The 18,695-nt window shown below is 40.1% G+C and overlaps 1 protein-coding gene across 5 annotated transcripts in view; it reads left to right on the top strand.

The window, feature by feature from the left end:
- TBC1D4 (TBC1 domain family member 4) overlaps positions 1 to 18,695 on the top strand; it is a 210,703-nt gene that overhangs the window by 112,434 nt on the left and 79,574 nt on the right. For all 5 annotated transcript variants that reach the window (XM_065895799.1, XM_065895798.1, XM_065895796.1 and 2 more), the window contains exon 2: positions 18,025 to 18,612. In XM_065895799.1, the coding sequence (XP_065751871.1) occupies positions 18,025 to 18,612 (588 nt within the window). The remainder of the gene's footprint in view (positions 1 to 18,024; positions 18,613 to 18,695) is intronic.

The raw sequence follows: 18,695 nt of genomic DNA, 5'->3' as shown, positions 1-18,695 counted from the left end.
TTGGGTTCAACAGGTTATATATAATATTTAACAGATTTTTAACATCTGTATTAATGTATATTCTCATAGACTTGTATACTAGTCAGGACTCTTAGAGGCAAGGGTGAAAACCCCTCACCCATATGAAAGGATCCCGAGTGACCCCAGAATTGGAGGACACCAAGAGATCATTAGTCACATCTCCAAGGATGTCTATAGCCAGAGACCCCAGGAATCTCTTTCGCTAAATCTTGGTTTTAATTGTTTTCCTCTAGGTTTCATTTTGTGTTACTCTAGACTGACTTTCTCCAGTGAAGGGATGTGTCCACCTGTTGTGGACCAGACTAACTTCCTCAACAGCATGAGACCTCAGATGGAAAACAATTGTGTCTCTCCTTCTGTTTGGAAAATACTAGGGAGCTGCTCAGATTGACTTGGCTTGGGTCACATGCCAACCCCTATATCTGTCACTGGTCCCATCGAGATTACATGCCCTCCATTGTGGCCTACTTTGTGGGGGTGGGGAGATTGGGCTGGGGGAGGGTGCAAGGATTGGCAGCGTCCACTAGAACCATTTCTTCTAAATTAAGGTGGGTGCTATTTAGATAAAACAGTGCCTGTTTCACCTGATAAGTCCTTCATAAATGATTTATGATAAGAATCATCTTATTCTTTCTTGAAAGCCATCCATGTATGAAAAATATGAGGACTGCTGGTTTGCTTTGAATTTGCTTTCTGACTTCGAAGTTATACATTTTTGCAAGACGCAGCTCAGATAGATCCTGTGGAAAATTTTAATGAAAATTAACTCTTGCCTCATTATCACACTATATAGGCCAATTATTAGTTGCCACTGAACAGATTTCCTTAATTTCTTTTATCTCCAGTCAAGTTGATTATAATGTCAGCCTTGAAGCATTGCTGTAATTATTAATCCTTTGGAAATAGATATGAGGAAGCATTTGGGGTATTAGAAAATTAAGGCTGTTACATCATGATAAATATTTCAGTGCCACACATTCTGTTGTGACACTTAACAATACTTAAAATTCTAAAGTGAGAGTTTCCTTCAAGGAATTAAAATTTGGCAGTTAAATGTTTGACATCCATGAAATTTGATAAGTAAAAATACTTCTGTGGTGAGAGGCTTTGAGTTACCACTGTTTACTTGAAATCTTAACAAATTTATGAAAGATCAATTAATTGAAAGGTAATGGCGTCATGTGATTGAGTTCTGTTGAAGGGGAGAGAAGATCTCTGTCCACAGGTCATGTCCAAGGGTGGATAAGTCTGTGTTTCTGCTGGGCAAAGGTTAGTCATGACACAGTGCACTCATCCAGGTGGCTTTCAAGCAATCTGGTGACATTTCAGAGAACTCAAAGGTAACGGTTTATTGCTTCGGGAGTACTATATGTATTAGTCTGGTTTTAAGTCAGATGCCTGTGAGGTGCATAGTCAGAATGTGTTCTTTCTCCAGGTCTGAAAAGCTCAAGCATTTCATTGATTTCTTCAATCAAAGGTAACAGGAAACTGGGGTGGTTTGTATCACCTAAATCATTATATGCTTTCCTTGGGTATCATTTAGCCGGATCACACAAAGAAGGGGAGGGGGGGATATATTTGATATTTAATGAACAAAGAAGAATATCTTTAAACAGCCTGTATCAGCTCTGAAAAAAAATAGTTTTCTCTGATCAGAAACTGTTCTCGGTAAATTCACCATGTCCCAAGCAGAAAGAAGGAATGCAGGCCCAAAAGGCAAGTCTTGATGCAAGATTTCATTGTAGGACTTCCCTGGTGGCACAGTGGTTAAGAATCCACCTGCCAACGGAGGGGGCACGGGTTCGAGCCCCAGTCCGGGAAGATCCCACATGCGGCAGAGCAACTAAGCCCGCGTGCCACAACTACTGAGCCCACAAGCCACAACCACTGAGCCTGCACTATAGAGCCCATGCTCCACAACAAGAGAGGCCACTGCAACGAGAAGCCCCTGCGCCACAACGAAGAGTAGCCTCTGCTCGCCACAACTAGAGAAAAGCCCGCGCGCAGCAACGAAGACCCAATTCAGCCAAAAATAAATAAATAAGTAAATGTATTTAAAAATAAAAGACTTCATTGTGTTAATCTTTCATTTCACCAGGAGCATCAGTCCGTTGTGACTCATGTTGTTTTCAGGAGTTTTACCTCCACTGTGAGGGTTGGAGGTGGCACAGAAGGGCGCTCCAAGGTGAGCAGTCATTATGCGGAGACGAGCTTTTCCTTTCACCCAGGGGAAGGGCAAGTCAAATTAGAGATCTGGCATCTGTTTCCTTGTGATTGCCCTTCCTTCCAGCCTAGTTTTGGAGAGCGGCAAATGTATGTTTTCCTTTTTATCCTTGGGTAGTGGTCGGTTAGGACTTTTCTTCTTTGAAAAAGGGAGACATTCACACATTTAGGGGTTAATAATGTCTACAAGCCACTGATACCGCTGAATAAAAGTTCAAGAATGTCGGATTATTCTCATTCGCAAGATGCTCATTCACCACTCCTGTAGGGGTGTAAATATCTGAAATAATACGGAAGGCCAGGACAAAAATAGGTTTCTGAGAAACTCATGGCATTTTTTGCTTTTTGATAACATTACAGCTTTATCGCCTGATCTCAGCTTGAGCTTGTCACGTCCAGGTCCCTCTGGGTTTAACCTCCTGTCTCTTGCCTCTTTCCCAGAGACCCATTACATTTCACAACCAACCATTGCTCAAAAAGCTCTCTTCTCAAGAGTTTAGACATTTCATAAGTTAAAACTACTTATCCAGTGTCCCGTTTTAGCATTTTGTTTCGATGACCATACTTTCACATATCGTGATGAAGAATCAAGATGTATCTTTCTTATTATGTTTATTATGTCCTGTTTGAAAATGTCTAACAGATTAAATGTTATCAAGGGCTGATATTGATATACTCTAATTTTTTCAGTTTAACTTAATTTTATTAACTTATTAATTTTATTGCCAAACTTGTCTAATCAGTTAAAATTCCAGTTAATTTACTTAGCAGTGGTTAATGTTCTAAGACTAATATGGGAGCAGTGGTAATGATATTTTATGGACAGTGGCATTGTTTCAGTTTTATAAAAAAACCTTTTGATTTTTTTTTTTTTTAATTTTTTGCTTAGGTAAACTAGTTCATGTGGGGAAGCTCCCTCTAGTGTTTGTTGGAGTAAATACAAATGGTATTGAACTGAATACTTTCTTTTTTTTTAAAGTAAGTTTTTATTTATTTATGTATTTATTTTGGCTGTGTTGGGTCTTCGTTGCAGCGCGCGGACTTTTCTCTGGTTGTGGTGAGCAGGGGCTACTCTTTGTTGCAGTGCGTGGAATTCTCATTGTGGTGGCTTCTCTTGTTGCGGAGCACAGGCTCTAGGTGCGCAGCCTTCAGTAGTTGTGGCACACGGGTTCAGTAGTTGTGGCACACGGGCTTAGTGGCTTTTCTCTGGTTGTGGTGAGCAGGGGCTACTCTTCGTTGCAGTGCCTGGGCTTCTCACTGCGATGGCTTCTCTTGTTGTGGAGCATGGGCTCTGGGTGTGTGGGCTTCAGTAGTTGTGGCACACAGGTTCAGTAGTTGTGGCACACGGGCTTAGTTGCTCCACGGCATGTGGGATCTTCCCAGACCAGGGCTTGAACCCGTGTCCTCTGCATTGGCAGTCGGATTCTTAACCACTGCACCACCAGAGAAGTCCTTGAACTGTATACTTTTAAAAATAAGAGTTTATTTCTTTAGAGCAATTTAAGGTCCATCCACAACAAAATAGAGAGGAAGGTACAGAGATTTCCTGTATACCCCTTGCCTTGCCACATGCATAGCCTCCTCCATTATCAGCATCACTCTCCAGAATTGTCCATTTGTTACCAAACGTAAGCCTACACTGACACATTATAATCACCCAAAGTCCCTAGTTTACCTTAGGGTTCACTCTTGGTGTTGAACATTTTGGGTATTGACACATTTATAATTATATAGATCCATCATTACAGTATCACGGTGAGTATTTTCACTGTCATAAAATTCTCTGTGCTTCTCCTCTGCCATCCCCATCCCTGCAACCACTGAACTTTTTTATTGTCCCTATAGTTTTGCCTTTTCCAGAATGTCATATAATTGGAGTCATACAATATGTAGCCTTTTCAGATTGGCTTCTTTCACTTAGTAATATGCATTTAGGTTTCTTCCATGTCTTTTCATAGCTTGATAGATCATTTCTTTTTAGCCCTGAATAATGTTCCAGTGTCTGGATGTATGACAGTTTATTTATTCATTCACCTCCTGAAGGACATCTTGGTCGCTGCCAAGTTTTGGTAATTATGAATAAACCTGCTTAAAACCTCTGTGTGCCAGTTTTTTTTGTGGGTATAAGTTTTCAACTTCTTTGGGTAAATACCAAGGAATGAGATTGCTGGATCATATCGTGAGTATGTTTAGTTTTGTAAAAAAAACCAGTATGTTTAGTTTTGTAAGGAATCACCAAACTGTCTTCCAAAATGACTGAACCATTTTTCATTCCCACCAGCAATGTATGAAAGTTCCTGTTGCTCCACACCCTCTCCAACATTTGTTGTTTGTAGATTTTCTGATGATGCCCATTCTGACGGGTGTGAGGTGATACCTCATTGTAGTTTTGATTTGCATTTCTCTAATGATTAGTGATGTTGAGCAGCTTTTCATATGCCTCTTGGCCTTCAGTATGCCTTCTTTGGAGAAATGTCTATTTAGGTCTTCTGTCCATTTTTTTTTCCTGTCCATTTTTTTATTGGGTTGTTTTTTCTTTCATATTGAGCTTCATGAGCTGTTTATATATTTTGGAGATTAATCCTTTGTCCGTTGATTTGTTTGCAAATATTTTCTCCCATTCTGAGGGTTGTCTTTTCGTCTTGTTTATGTGCAAAAGCTTTTAAGTTTCATTAGGTCCCGTTTGTTTATTTTTGTTTTTATTTCCATTACTCTAGGAGATGGGTCAAAAAAGATCATGCTGTGATTTATGTCAAAGAGTGTTCTTCCTATGTTTTCGTCTAAGAGTTTTATGGTGTCCGGTCTTATTACATTTAGGTCTCTAATCCATTTTGAGTTTATTTTTGTGTATGGTGTTAGGGAGTGCTCTAATTTCATTCTTTTACATGTAGCTGTCCAGTTTTCCCAGCACCACTTATAGAAGAGACTATCTTTTCTCCATTGTATATCCTTGCCTCCTTTGTCATAGATTAGCTGACCATGGGTGCATGGGTTTATCTCTGGGCTTTCTATCCTGTTCCACTGATCTATATTTCTGTTTTTGTGGCAGTACCATATTGTCTTGATTACTGTAACTTTGTAGTATAGTCTGAAGTCAGGGAGTCTGATTCCTCCAGCTCTTTTTTTTTCCCTCAAGATTGCTTTGGCTCATAGATTGTGTCTTTGGTGTTGTATCTAAAAAGGCATCACCATACATACCCAAGGTCATCTGGGTTTTCTAGATTTTGAGTTAATTTTTGTAAAGGGTTTAATTTCTGTGTCTAGGTAAATTTTTTTTGGCATGTGGATGTCCAGTTGTTCCAGAACCGTTTGTTGAAGAGATTATCTTTGCTCCATTATATTGTCTTTACTCCTCTGTCAAAGATCAGTTGACTATATTTATGTGAGACTATTTCTGGGCTCTTCATTATGTTTCATGAATCTATTTGTCTGTTCTTTTGCCAATAACACACTGTCTTGATTATCATAGCTTTATAGTAAATCTTGAAATCAGATAGCATCAGTCCTTCAACTTTGTTCTTCTCCTTTAATATTGTGTTGGCTATTCTGGGTTGCTTGCCTCTCCATATCACCGTAGAATAAGTTTGTCAATGTCTGTAAAACAACTTGCTGGGATTTGAATGTGATTGCATTGAATTTATAGATCAGGTTGACATCTGGACAATATCAAGTCTTCCTACTCATGAACATGGAATATCTCTCCATTTATTTAGCTTTACTTTGATCATGTTCATCAGAGTCTTGTAGGTCTCATATAGATCTTATACATATTTTGTTAGTTTTTTTACCTAAGTATTCACGTTTGGGGTGCTAATGTAAATGGTATTGTGTTTTTAATTTCAAAATTCACTTGTTCATTGCTGGCGTATAAGAAAGCAATTGACTTTTGTATATTAACCCTGTATCATGCAACCTTACTGTAATCACTTATTAGTTCCAGGAGGTGTTCCAGGTGATGATGTGTCAAAAAGACACATGCACCCCAATGTTCACTGCAGTACTGTTTACAATAGCCAGGTCATGGAAGCAACCTAAATGCCCATTGACAGAGAAATGGATAAAGAAGATGTGGTACATATATACAATGGAATATCACTCAGCCATAAAAAGGAATGAAATTGGGTCATTTGTAGAGATGTGGATGGACCTAGAGGTTGTTTTTTTTGTAAATTTTTATTTCCTTTATTTTTATTTCAGATTTTCTACAGACAATCATGTCATCTCAGAACAGACAGTTTTGTTTCTTCCTTTCCAATCTGTATACCTTTAGTTTCCTTTTCTTGCCTATTAGCAAGGACTTCTAGTATGATGTTGAAAAAGAATGTTGAGAGAGTATATCCTTGCCGTGTACTGGATCTCAGTGGGAAAGCTTTGAGTTTCTCACCACTAAGTATGATGCTAGCTGTAGATTTTTTTCTAGATTGTTGAAGAAATTCCCCTCTATTCCTGTATTCCTGGTTTATTGAGAGTTTTTACCATGGGTGATGGATTTTGTCAAATGCTTTTTCTGCTTCTATTGATATGATCATGTGATTTTTTTTTTTTTTTTTTAGTCTGTTGATGTGATAGATTACATTAATCGATTTTTGAATGTTGAACCACCTTTACATACTTGGGATAGATCCTACTTGGTCCTGGTATATAATTCATTTTATACTTTTCTGGATTTGGTATGCTAGTATTTTGTTAAGTATTTTTGCATCTATATTCATGAGAGATATTGGTCTGTAGTTTTCTCATACTGTCTTTGTCTTGTTTTGATATTAAGGTAATGCTGGCCTCATAGAATGAATTAGGAAGTATTTTCTCTGCTTCTATCTTCTGAAAGAGATTATGGAGGATTGGTATCATTTTGTTCTTAAATGACAGAATTCACCAGTGTATCCATCTGAGCCTGGTGCTTTCTGTTTTAGAAGATTATTAACTATTGATTCGATTTAGCCCTATTCAGATCATTTATTTATTCTCGTATGCATTTTGGCAGATTGTAGCATTCAAGGAAATGGTCCATTTCATCTAGGATATCCAATTTCTGGTCATGGAGTAGTTCATAGTATTCTTTTATTATGCTTTTAATTTCCATGCGATCTGTAGCGATGTCCCCTCTTTCATTTCTAATATTAGTAATTTGTGTCCTCTCTTCTTAGTTAGCCTGGCTAGAGGCTTACTGATTTTGAATTGTATATTTTTAAAAATGTGAGCATTAAGGAAATAATAGGACTGATTTGATGAATACAAAGCATTCTGTTGAATAAACAGGTAGTAGGTTGATCTCACATTGAAAGTGCTTTGTGGTTGGGTAGAGGGATATTGCTGCATTTGAAAGGGGGTCTCATAGTGCCAGCATAAGGTAATAAATAACAGCTTTTCAGAATTTTTTCTTAGATGCCCCTATTCCGTGTTTCTATAGTTAGAAAGTAAAAGATTAACTTTCTTGATTACATGTTTGTAAGAAGTTTGATTTTCTTGCATTGGTGACTCTGCTTACTTCACCTTTTTTGTCATATTTGTATAAATATCCATGTCCAAAAAAAGAAATATAGAATTATTTTTCACAAGTGACACAAATACTGTATGATCAAACTGTGTTATTCTTATTTTGGTAAGGTACAGAACACTTTTTTTCCCCTACCACACGCAAACTTTTTCCACAATTCATTTCTTATACAACTGTTACTTACAAGGTTAGCTCCCAATCTCATCCTAGGCAGAAAGAAATGTTTACCTGCACTGTTTCATTTCAGGGTGCAAAAACCTCTCTTCTAATTTCTGGTTGATTCCTGAGTTTCATCTAAGATACTTCAGTTCTCAAGTTAAAACAGGTTAAAATGCAATGTCTCCATGAAGGAGTTGTAGAAGTCACATTTCCACATCATCTGAACACAGAAAGTGAACCTTGAGGGCTCTCAAGATACCATCACCTCGCAATTTTGCCTACAGTCAGCCTTGAATTAAATAAAATGTTTACTGATCAATACTCATTTGGTCTTATTCCCCATCCTTACCTCAGCTGATGATTATGCTTTCTGTTTTACTGAGAAATTAAAGCAGTCAGAGGACAAATTCTCCAAACTCCCACCACTGTGTCTTCCTGCATTTGCACCTTTTGAGATGAACTTTCCATGCCCTGGGTCAGTTCAAAGTCTTCCACTGTCCCCTCTTGCCTACTTAAAGATGTTGCTAGCAGTGCTACTCTCTTTCTCTACAGCATCAATTTCCCCTTCACTGTTGGAAATTCTCTATTGGAAGCTGTCATTTCTCCCATCTATAAGAGAACCCTCTTTTGACTCACTTGTACCTCTAGCTACAGCCCTAAAAGCTTGTCTGTACCTAATGTTTTGGATTTTGTTCCTAAAATTTTCTTTCAAACCTACTCCAGTAAGGCTTTTGCCCTAAGTGCCACCAAAACTTTTCTTGTCAAAGTCACCTATGATCTCATAGCGCTCACCCCCTCCTTCTTGGAAACCTTTCTTTCTTGGCTTCTGGATACCATTCTTTTCTGGTTTTACCTGTGTCTCTTGATGTATTTCCCTTTGCTCATATCTCTCCATCTCCTAAACTATAGTCATTGTGCGCCTCAGGGCTTGGTTCCTGGAGATATTTCTCTCTCTGCCTAGCTCACCATGTCTCTCTCCCTCTTGCTCTGTCTCTCTGTGTCATCTGTGCTCACTTTTTTGATGGACTCCTCTAATCGCATGGCTTTACATACTATTTATATGCTAATATCTTCCAATTTTTCTTTCTCAGCTCTGTCCTCACCCCTGAGCTCCATGTACTCAACTGCCTACTGACATCACCCATTGGATGTCTGTAAGCTTCTCAAAACTAACAATCCAAAGCTAAGCTCCTACTCTCTTAAGCCATCCCCATCCCTCACTGTAGTTCCTCTGGCCAAAACCCATAAAGTTCATCCATGCCCCCTCTCCTTCTTTTACAATCCACGGTAGATCTATCCCCAAATCATGTTGACTGTGCCTTTAAAAGGAGCCTGCTTCTTACCCCGTCCCTTGCTGTCCTCCTGTGAACCACCGTTGCCTCATCCTGGGTGCAGTAGGCTTCTGCCCCCTTATCCTTGCCATCTGTTCTCCATACAGCAGGCAAAGGGATTCTTTAAACATGTAACTCAGCACTCTGCAATGGCTATCTGTCTCACCAAGAGTAAAAGCCAGAGTCCTTTCAAGGTCCTGCGTGATTTAGACGCCCCTGTTCCCCACAGTGGCCTCTTCAGTAATCTGCTGCCTCACTCGCATCCAGCCACATGGACTCCTCACCGTTCCCCGAACATGCCAGGCGAATTTCTGCTTCATGGCCTCCGTACTTGGTGTGCTATCTGCCTGGAATGTTCCTCCCTCAGATATCTGTATGGCTCACCTTCTTGCTGACTTCAGGTTTTTACTCAAATATTTTATAGAGACACCTTTCTCTAAAACTGCAACTGTTCTGCCACTCCCTCCAAATTTTCTGTCCCCCCTTCTGGGCATTATTGTTCTCACTGGCAGTTTTTACTATCTCAAATCCTTTATGTTTTACTTATTAATTCTATACCCCCTACTACAATTTAACTTTCACAAAGGCAATGTTTTTTTATTTAGCAACAGCTTCTCACTTCCTTCATCTCCTTACACAGTACAAGTCAGACTTACATTTTAGATTTAATTAAACATTGTTGAATGTTTTCACTGTCCTAGCACTGTGTCAGGCACGTTTGCACTTTTAGTTTAATTTTCCCAGGTTACCTTTGACATAAACATTGTGATTCCCATTTTGCAGATGAAAAACCAGGATATGGTGTCTTTTCTACAGATAATCATAGATAACGGAATGGGGCTTTGAACTCTAGACCTCTAATTGCATGTTATGTACTTTTCTAATATGCCATGCTGTGGACTAATCCACTTTTTAAAAGATTAATTAATTAATTATTTTTGGCTGCATTGGGTCTTTGTTGCTGTGTGCAGGCTTTCTCTAGTTGCAGCGAGTGGGAGCTACTCTTTGTTGTGGTGCGTGGGCTTCTCCTTGTTGCAGAGCATAGACTCTAGGTGCGCGGGCTTCAGTAGTTGTGGCTCATGGGCTCCATAGTTGTGGCTCGTGGGCTCTAGAGTGCAGGCTCAGTAGTTGTGGCACACGGGCTTAGTTGGTCCGTGGCATGTGGGATCTTTCCAGAACAGAGCTTGAACCCGTGTCCCCTGCATTGGCAGGCGGATTCTTAACCACTGCACCACCAGGGAAGTCCCAAGTAATCCACTTTTAAAAGAATGAGTTTGCTTTTGAAAAGGGAATTGAAAAGGACTGTCCTTGTCTGTCCTTTGCCATCTAACTTCTCACCCACCCCATCTTCTGTCTTATTTCTCTGTAGCACTAAATTCAGCCACTACTGAGGACATTCCATTCTCTTAATCAAAATTATGAGGCCCCGGATTTCCTGTGAGTTACCCTCGCTTATTTTACATCTGATCAACTTCTTCAAATTTTGAACGGTCATAAAGGCACAAGTCATATCTTTTGGAGAAGGAATTCAAAGATATGAGCAGTGAGACAGAATAGGACGGGAGAACTTGGTAGGAAGTTCAGGGAATTTCTCTCTCTGATGCTTGAACTAACTCAGAGGCCACCAGGAAACAACAGAGAAGCGCTGAGCCAAAAATGAGTTTGGAGCAATGGGGCTGAGAATATCTAAGAACCAAAGCCTAATCTGAGAGGAAACTGTCTTGGCTGAAGCCCAAGACTCAAACCCAAGCAATTGTATGACTGCAGTGTAAGTAGTAGAGATATTCTTGCTTTCTTTGGCGCCAAGGAGTCTCGTTACTTGTAATCTCATTATTCTTTCATGGTTTAACTTTTTTTTTTCTTTTATAAATTTATTTATTTTATTTATTTATTTTTGGCTGTGTTGGGTCTTCGTTGCTGCACGCAGGCTTCTCATTTTAGCGGCTTCTCTTGTTGCAGAGCATGTGCTCTAGGTGCATGGGCTTCAGCAGTTGTGGCTCGTGGGCTCAGTAGTTGTGGCTCATGGGCTCTAGAGCGCAGGCTCAGTAACTGTGGCACACGGGCTTAGTTGCTCCGCAGCACGTGGGATCTTCCCCGACCAGAGCTCTAACCCGTGTCCCCTGCATTGGCAGGTGGATTCTTAACCACTGTGCTACCAGGGAAGCCCCATGGTTGAACTTTTAATGTAAGCCGTCTGTTTCCCCATCTGTAAAACAAGATAGTGGGGACGGGTGATTCCATAAGAGTGCCTTTAACTTTTAAATTCTGTGATTTTAAGACCACTGCATTATTCCAGTCGATTTTGACTCTAGACCTAGTGATAATTAGACCTCTTTTTTACTGTGTAAGGTTTACTTTAAAATAATAGTTTATATATTAAAGAATCACTGAAGTACTTTTGGACAAAAGTTAAAATGGTTTAAAAATCAGTTTTATTTCTTATTGAGATTGTCAGACAACGTCACCTTAAAAATGACAACACAGACTGAGTGTTCTTCCAAAGTAACTGGGGCTGGAACATCTTCATGGGTTCTTAAATAATGGTGATTTTTTTCCTTAATGTAAATGAACTATTTCATGGCACGTATATATCTTCCAAAACCAAATCAGTCTTTTCTCAAAATGCTGAACTGATCTGAATAGTTTCTTAAGTAAGACAGAATTAGAAAGGAAATCTATCCGTCCCCTTAATGGCATGTATTACTTCCAAAGCAAATACATTTCTTTTCCCTACTGTCTCTCTTTGATTGAGACTAGTTTAAATCATTAATTCTTCTCATTTGGCAGGGTTTTTGCAATTTACTTGAAATGTTTCCTAGTATTTTTTCCTCAACTTTTTTTTACACCTTTTCCCTCTTTTTTGGGCTTATCAAAATCTTGCTGTGCCTACTATAAGTATTATAAAAAGATGAATAATGAATCAAGTAGCCAAGCTCATGTCCACTGTGAAAGAATTTACCAAGTTATTTTTTTTGGCTTTAAATATGTCTTAAGAGGCTTATTTTCATATTCATATTTGTATCCATTTTTAAATGTTTGCTGAAGTTCATCTGTTTATCAATGAACTCTATGAAGAAAGAAGACATTGTATTATAGATTAATTTTCTCCTACCTTCATAATTAATAAGCCTTGGACACGCGATTATTTAAACAGCATAAGAAAGACAGGGGTACTCAAATTTAAAATGCTTCTTTTTAAAGAAAGCTGGAGAGTCTGTTCTTTAGCCCTGAACAATCAGTGTGTTTCCTGATTGCAGAGTCAGGAAATACTTTACTTTTGAAGCAATAACGGTTATTCCCAGGAAGTTTTATAATTGGCTGTACAGTGATAACATCGACTTGAACAAATGCAGCAAAATTACTGCTGGCTTATCTGGAATGAAAGAGAACTTCTTAAGTGCGACAGAGAGCTAACACTAAGGATTACATCAGTTGGGCATATTCACTGCTCTTGGAGGACGACTCCCAATTTCAGCTTGCTTCCTGACCAAAGGTATCTCTCCTTTGTGCTTTTTCAGTATCCAGACTTCTTTCCCTTGGGTTTGCTTAGGACTTTAAACATCAGTGTGTGGTACTTGTAGAATTTATTTCCTTGTGAAGTCAGGTGAAGTGTAGTTTTTACAATACCATTGGATTTCTTGGAACGTGATAACTAATTATGATAATTAATTAATGGGAAACAACAGCCTGACATCCAGGAATCTAGTGGCAATTTTTCTTTTCTCTAGAGTGAGGAATTGCTTTAATGTCTGAATTTCGATACTTGAACTTATATTCTTTTAGTGAGATCACTGAAGGTGTAAGGACAGAATACTAGCTAAAGGTGGCCCTGTGCTTTTTCTAAACATCATGAGGCATTTGAGAAAAGCCCCATTTATTTTATCGCTTGTTGAAATTGGTTATTGTGTGTCAATGGAAGTGAATAATGTCAATGACTTACGGTATTTCTGGCTTAATAATAGAGATGATTTTCCATCTTCTTTTATTTATTTATTTATTATTTTATTATTATTATAATTTTTTTTTGCGGTACGCAGGCCTCTCACTGTTGTGGCCTCCTCTCCCATTGCAGAGCACAGGCTCTGGACGCGCAGGCTCAATGGCCGTGGCTCACGGGCCTAGCCGATCCGCGGCATGTGGGATCCTCCTGGACCGGGGCACAAACCCGTGTCCCCTGCATCGGCAGGCGGACTCTCAACCACTGCGCCACCAGGGAAGCCCCCTTCCATCTTCTTTTAATGTACATTATTTTGTTCCTATATTGACATCGATGCTAAAATAAACCCATAGAAATTTGGATTTAGGTGAGATCTTGTTGAGCATCTTTCTCATCCCTTACTTTACTGGCAAGGAAACTCTAGAAAGCAGAATGACACAAATTCCTGGCAGATCAGGGGAGAGAGAAGAAATCTCTTAATTCCTGGGTAGAAGGATTATTAACTCCCTTTTCATTATTGTTATTTTGTGTTAAAATTATATGCTACCATACAATAAAAACTTTGCCCTGAATTGGCATTGAATTTTCCTCAGACTCTGTGAGACGGAGGCAGATTCTAAGCAGTGGCATTATTCGTAGCCAGAGTACTAATAACCAGAGTACGAACCCCGAGCGTGTAGCTCGAGGTGTCTCCTAGCATCTGAAGACATTCTTGCAACACACATTCACTTCCTAGTTGGGGTGAGCACTGAGCAGAGTGGAAAGCCTCAGCTCTCTATTCTGAGGAGTGCCAGATCTCTCTTGTGTTATCAACAGGAATTTACTAACCCCATCTCAATCCTGGAGAGCTTTCATCAGGGTTCTAGGTGGTTGTTCACTATTTGTATATTTTTGTTTGCTGACAACTGTCACTCATTTTTTTCTGAGCACAGAATTCTCTCCCAGTGGTCATATGGAAGAACTCTAGTAAGACACAAAATCACCACAACTCAGTCTTTCACTTAGGAGCTTATAGCATTAACGGTAAAGAGAAAAAAAGACGTTGAAAGATGTGATACATGCAAGGAGTCAAATTCATTCAAAAACACATCTAAATCAAAATCTAAATATATGTCAGTTAACACTGTCCTATAGGAGAATAGTGTTTTCCCAAAATGTCTTGTGTATGTGCAAGTACTGGATAGAGATTTTTTTTTTTTTTTAAAAACCCAAACTCCTGAATTGGTTTCAGGGAAGCATTTTTTTTAAAAATTTTTATTTATTTTATTTTTGGCTGTGTTGGGTCTTTGTTTCTGTGCGAGGGCTTTCTCTAGTTGCGGCGAGCGGGGTCCACTCTTCATTGCAGTGCGCCGGCCTCTCACCATCGCGGCCTCTCTTGTTGCGGAGCACAGGCTCCAGACGCACAGGCTCAGTAGTTGTGGCTCACGGGCCTAGTTGCTCCGCGGCATATGGGATCCTCCCAGACCAGGGCTCGAACCCGTGTCCCCTGCATTGGCAGGCAGATTCTCAACCACTGCACCACCAGGAAAGCCCCTGGATAGAGATTTTGTGTTTCTCTTGTGTTGCTTCTGATTGATCTCAAATAAATGTCTCAGAAAGTTTTCATGGTTCTCTGATAACTCATTTTCCCACTGTGGATATTCTACTGTCCTTTCTTCATCAGTGTGTCCCTTCTGGTATGGGCTCTGAGTGTGTAGGCAGGGGCTGTATAATGTTAACTTACATGTGTGTCTTCCACTTATAAGCAAAAACAGAGCTGAATGTTGTTAGATCAGTTTCACAGGCCAGCCTCTTTGCAGGTCATTAAAAGCTGCGTTTAGTCATGACCTAAGAGAAGATATTAAAGGCAACTAGAATCTATGTTTTATGGTGCAGTTAACAATTCAAATTATTGGAAGATTAAATTACCTACTCAGTTTAGTCAAGATGATAAGCTTTGCTTCTATGAACTGGGTCATTAACTGAATTATATTTAGCTATTGAGCTTCTACCTGTGGTCACAGGGAAATGTCCTGTGAGACTATAGGAATTCAGCCACTGATCAGTTCTTCACATAACAGCTCTCAATGAGAAAAAGTACAAACTTATAATATAGAGGAATTGATACAACTAAGGTCAAACTGACTTTATTTTCAGTCTTGATAGAATTAACTCTAATACTCATTAAAATATTTGTGACAAGATCAAAATTCTGCAGGTTCAAAAAAAATCCTACAGATAATATTTCTTATTCTGCACTCCATAGAGACACTTTGGAAATTTAGGTGCACTAGGGTTGTAAAATCAGATGAAGAGTATTTAATGAAATATGGTTAGTGAGGACGGAGGGAGCCATCTGTTTCAGGGTTTTGCCTAACCCACTAGAAACATTGTACTTTTTTCAGGGTTGAATGTCTAGGTCAGTCTCCATAGCTTTGGCCCTTGTCAGACACTAAGGCAAAAATAAAATGACAGAGGTCTAAGGTTGTTGATCATGTGTTAGTACAAAGCATCTGACTTCCCTGGAGATATGTCAACTGTTCAGGGTGAGTCATTGAAACTATAGCATTTGGACTTTATTCTTTCATAGGAAATACTCTACTAGCAAGCTGAAAGTCTTGTGATTTTTAAACTGTGAATGTTCTGGCAGTATATCCCAAAGAATTATGTGAAAGAGAAGAAATTCTGGTTTTCGAATTGGTGCTAGAATATTTGAAGAAATACCTTGTATGTCTGAATGTGAAGCAACCCTGCATATAAGATGATCTCTCTTTTCCAAAGGTAGAAATTACCAAAAAACGTCTTTTCCCCCCAGTCCACATATTGAGGATCTACTTTGTACCAGGACTTACTCTAGGCTTTGGGGATACAAGGAAAAAATGTGGGAAAAGAGACAGAAATCACCACCCTCCTAGGGCTTACATTCTAGCAAATCAATTACACAGAATGTTAAAAGAGGTAAGTGCTATAGAGAGTAATAAAATGGGGGAAAATTCCAGGGGAATGCTGGCTGTGTCAGAGTGTCTCTGTGTGTATGTGTATGTGTGTTTTGGTTTAGGGGATGGATGCTGCCTCAAGGTGACATTAGAGCATGGATTTAAACGAGATGAGGAGGGAGCCGTCCAGTTACCTGGGGGCGGACTTGGAGTTCAGAGACCTTGAGGGAGGAGTCTGCCTGGCATGTTCAAAGAGTAGCCAGGAAGCGAGTGGGGCTGGAGCAGAGTGAGTGAGAGAGGGTTGCTGGGAGGAGTAAGGTCAGAGGAAACGAGGTGAGAAGGAAAAGACGAAATCCAGGTTGACTGTCTAAAGGTCACATGGAGGATGTGTAGCCACAGTGCACATTTAATCTATATGTATGTCAAATGCAGAGGGTGAGGGCCCTGTAGGACATTGTAGGGATTTTGTCTTTTACTCTTAATGAAATGGGGAGCTTGGAGGATTTACAGGTGAGCAACATGACAAGTTTAAAAAGGATCCTTTCTACTTTTGAGAGTAGATTGAAGGGGGCAAGGAACACCAATTAAAAGATTATTGCAGAAAACCAGATGAGAGGATTTCCTTTTTTATGGCTAAATAATATTTATCACAGTTTCTTTATCCATTCGTCTTTTGACGGACACTTTGGTGGACTTAGATTGTTTCCATGTCTTGATTATTGTGAATAATGCTGTGATGAACATGAGGGTGCAGGTATCTTTTCGAGAGAGTGATTTTATTTCTCTTGAATATATACCCAGAAGTGGAATTGCTGGATGATATGGTGGTTCTATTTTTAATATTTTAGGAAGCTCCATACTGTTTTCCATAGTGACTGCACCAATTTACATTCCCACCAACAATGCACAAGGGTTTCCTTTTTCCCACATCCTCCCCCAGTACTTGTTATATCTTGTCTTTTTGATGATAATCGTCCTGTCAAGTGTAAGGTGATATTTTATCGTGGTTTTCCCTGACAGTGAGCATTTACTTGTCGATGAATATTTGGGTTGTTTCCAGTTTTGGGGTATCGTGACTAAGGCATCTATGAATATTTGTGTACAAGACTTTTTTTTTTTTCTTTTTTTTTTTAATTGTGGTACGCGGGCCTCTCACTGTTGTGGCCTCTCCCGTTGTGGAGCACAGGCTCCAGGCACACAGGCTCAGCGGCCATGGCTCACGGGCCCAGTCGCTCCGTGGCATGTGGGATCTTCCCCGACCGGGGCACGAACCCGTGTCCCTTGCATTGGCAAGCGGACTCTCAACCACTGCGCCACCAGGGAAGCCCCTGGACTTTTTGATGTTAGCCATTCTAATAGATATGAAATAGTATCTTCCTGTGGTCTATATTTGCATTTTCACTGATGGCTAAATGCTGGTGAGGGGTGTCTGGATTTTAACCTCTTCATCCGGAAAGTTAATTTTAGCCTCATTGTTGAAGCTTTGGTTCCTTTCAGCTGAGGCTCATAATAATTTAATTAAATAATTTATTTATCTCAGTCGTGGTTGGAACCTTAGCATGTTACACTTTATTTTTTATATTTAAAGTTAATTTTTAACCTTTTGTTCTCTTATAATACATTTTTAAAGTACTCAAAGGTTATGTTATGATGATTTATTAAAGGTTGCAGTGGCCTGTATAGTCTCATGGTTTTGTTTTTAGGAAACGAATACATTTAAAAGGGGAAAGTATAAAAGTGGTATAAAATTCCAATCTTATCCTTAAATCACTATGTCCGATAGTGTAATTTAAGTTTATGCTTTATCTTATGTAGGATCTATTACTTTCTTTATTTTATCATTTAGGATGAGCGTGCATTCTGTGATAATAACAGGTCTAGGTAAACATATATGGTCTCTAAATATTCAACTGAAGTGAGGATTTTTGAATTCTGTTCCAGGTTCCCGATGTTATCAGCAGCATAAGGCAGTTATCGAAAGCTGCCATGAAAGAGGATGCCAAACCCAGCAAAGACAACGAGGACGCCTTTTACAACTCACAGAAGTTCGAGGTCTTGTACTGTGGCAAGGTGACCGTGACCCACAAGAAGGCGCCGTCCAGCCTCATCGACGACTGCATCGAGAAGTTCAGCCTGCACGAGCGACAGCGCCTGCGGGTCCAGGGCGAGCCGCGCGTCGCGGACGCCGGCGAGGACCCGGCTGTGTCGGAGGCCCAGACGCCCACTTCCCCCGCCGACGTTCTGTCCGAGGAAGGGGATGGCGTCAACGATACCCACCCCGTCTTCCCCGCGGCGCCCAGCCAGCCTGGGCCGTCCAGCTCTCGAGTCTGCTTCCCTGAGCGGATTTTGGAAGATTGTGGCTTTGATGAACAGCAGGAGTTCCGGTCTCGGTGCAGCAGCGTCACCGGTGTCCTGCAAAGGAAAGTTCAGGAGAACAGCCAGAAAACGCAGCCGCGGAGGAGGCATGCCAGTGCGCCCAGTCACGTCCAGCCCTCGGATTCGGAGAAGAACAGAACGATGCTGTTTCAGGTGCTGCCCTGGCCGTGTGCTCTCGGGGTGTTTCCCCATTCTTTGCTAGACGGAAGCAGCCGGGCGGCCAGCTCTTCCCTGGT

The sequence above is a fragment of the Phocoena phocoena genome, chromosome 18 (assembly GCF_963924675.1).
Source record: "Phocoena phocoena chromosome 18, mPhoPho1.1, whole genome shotgun sequence".
Taxonomy (NCBI): Eukaryota; Metazoa; Chordata; class Mammalia; order Artiodactyla; family Phocoenidae; genus Phocoena; species Phocoena phocoena.
Note: the sequence above shows the minus strand (reverse complement) of the source record. Positions and strands in the feature narration are given on the sequence as shown.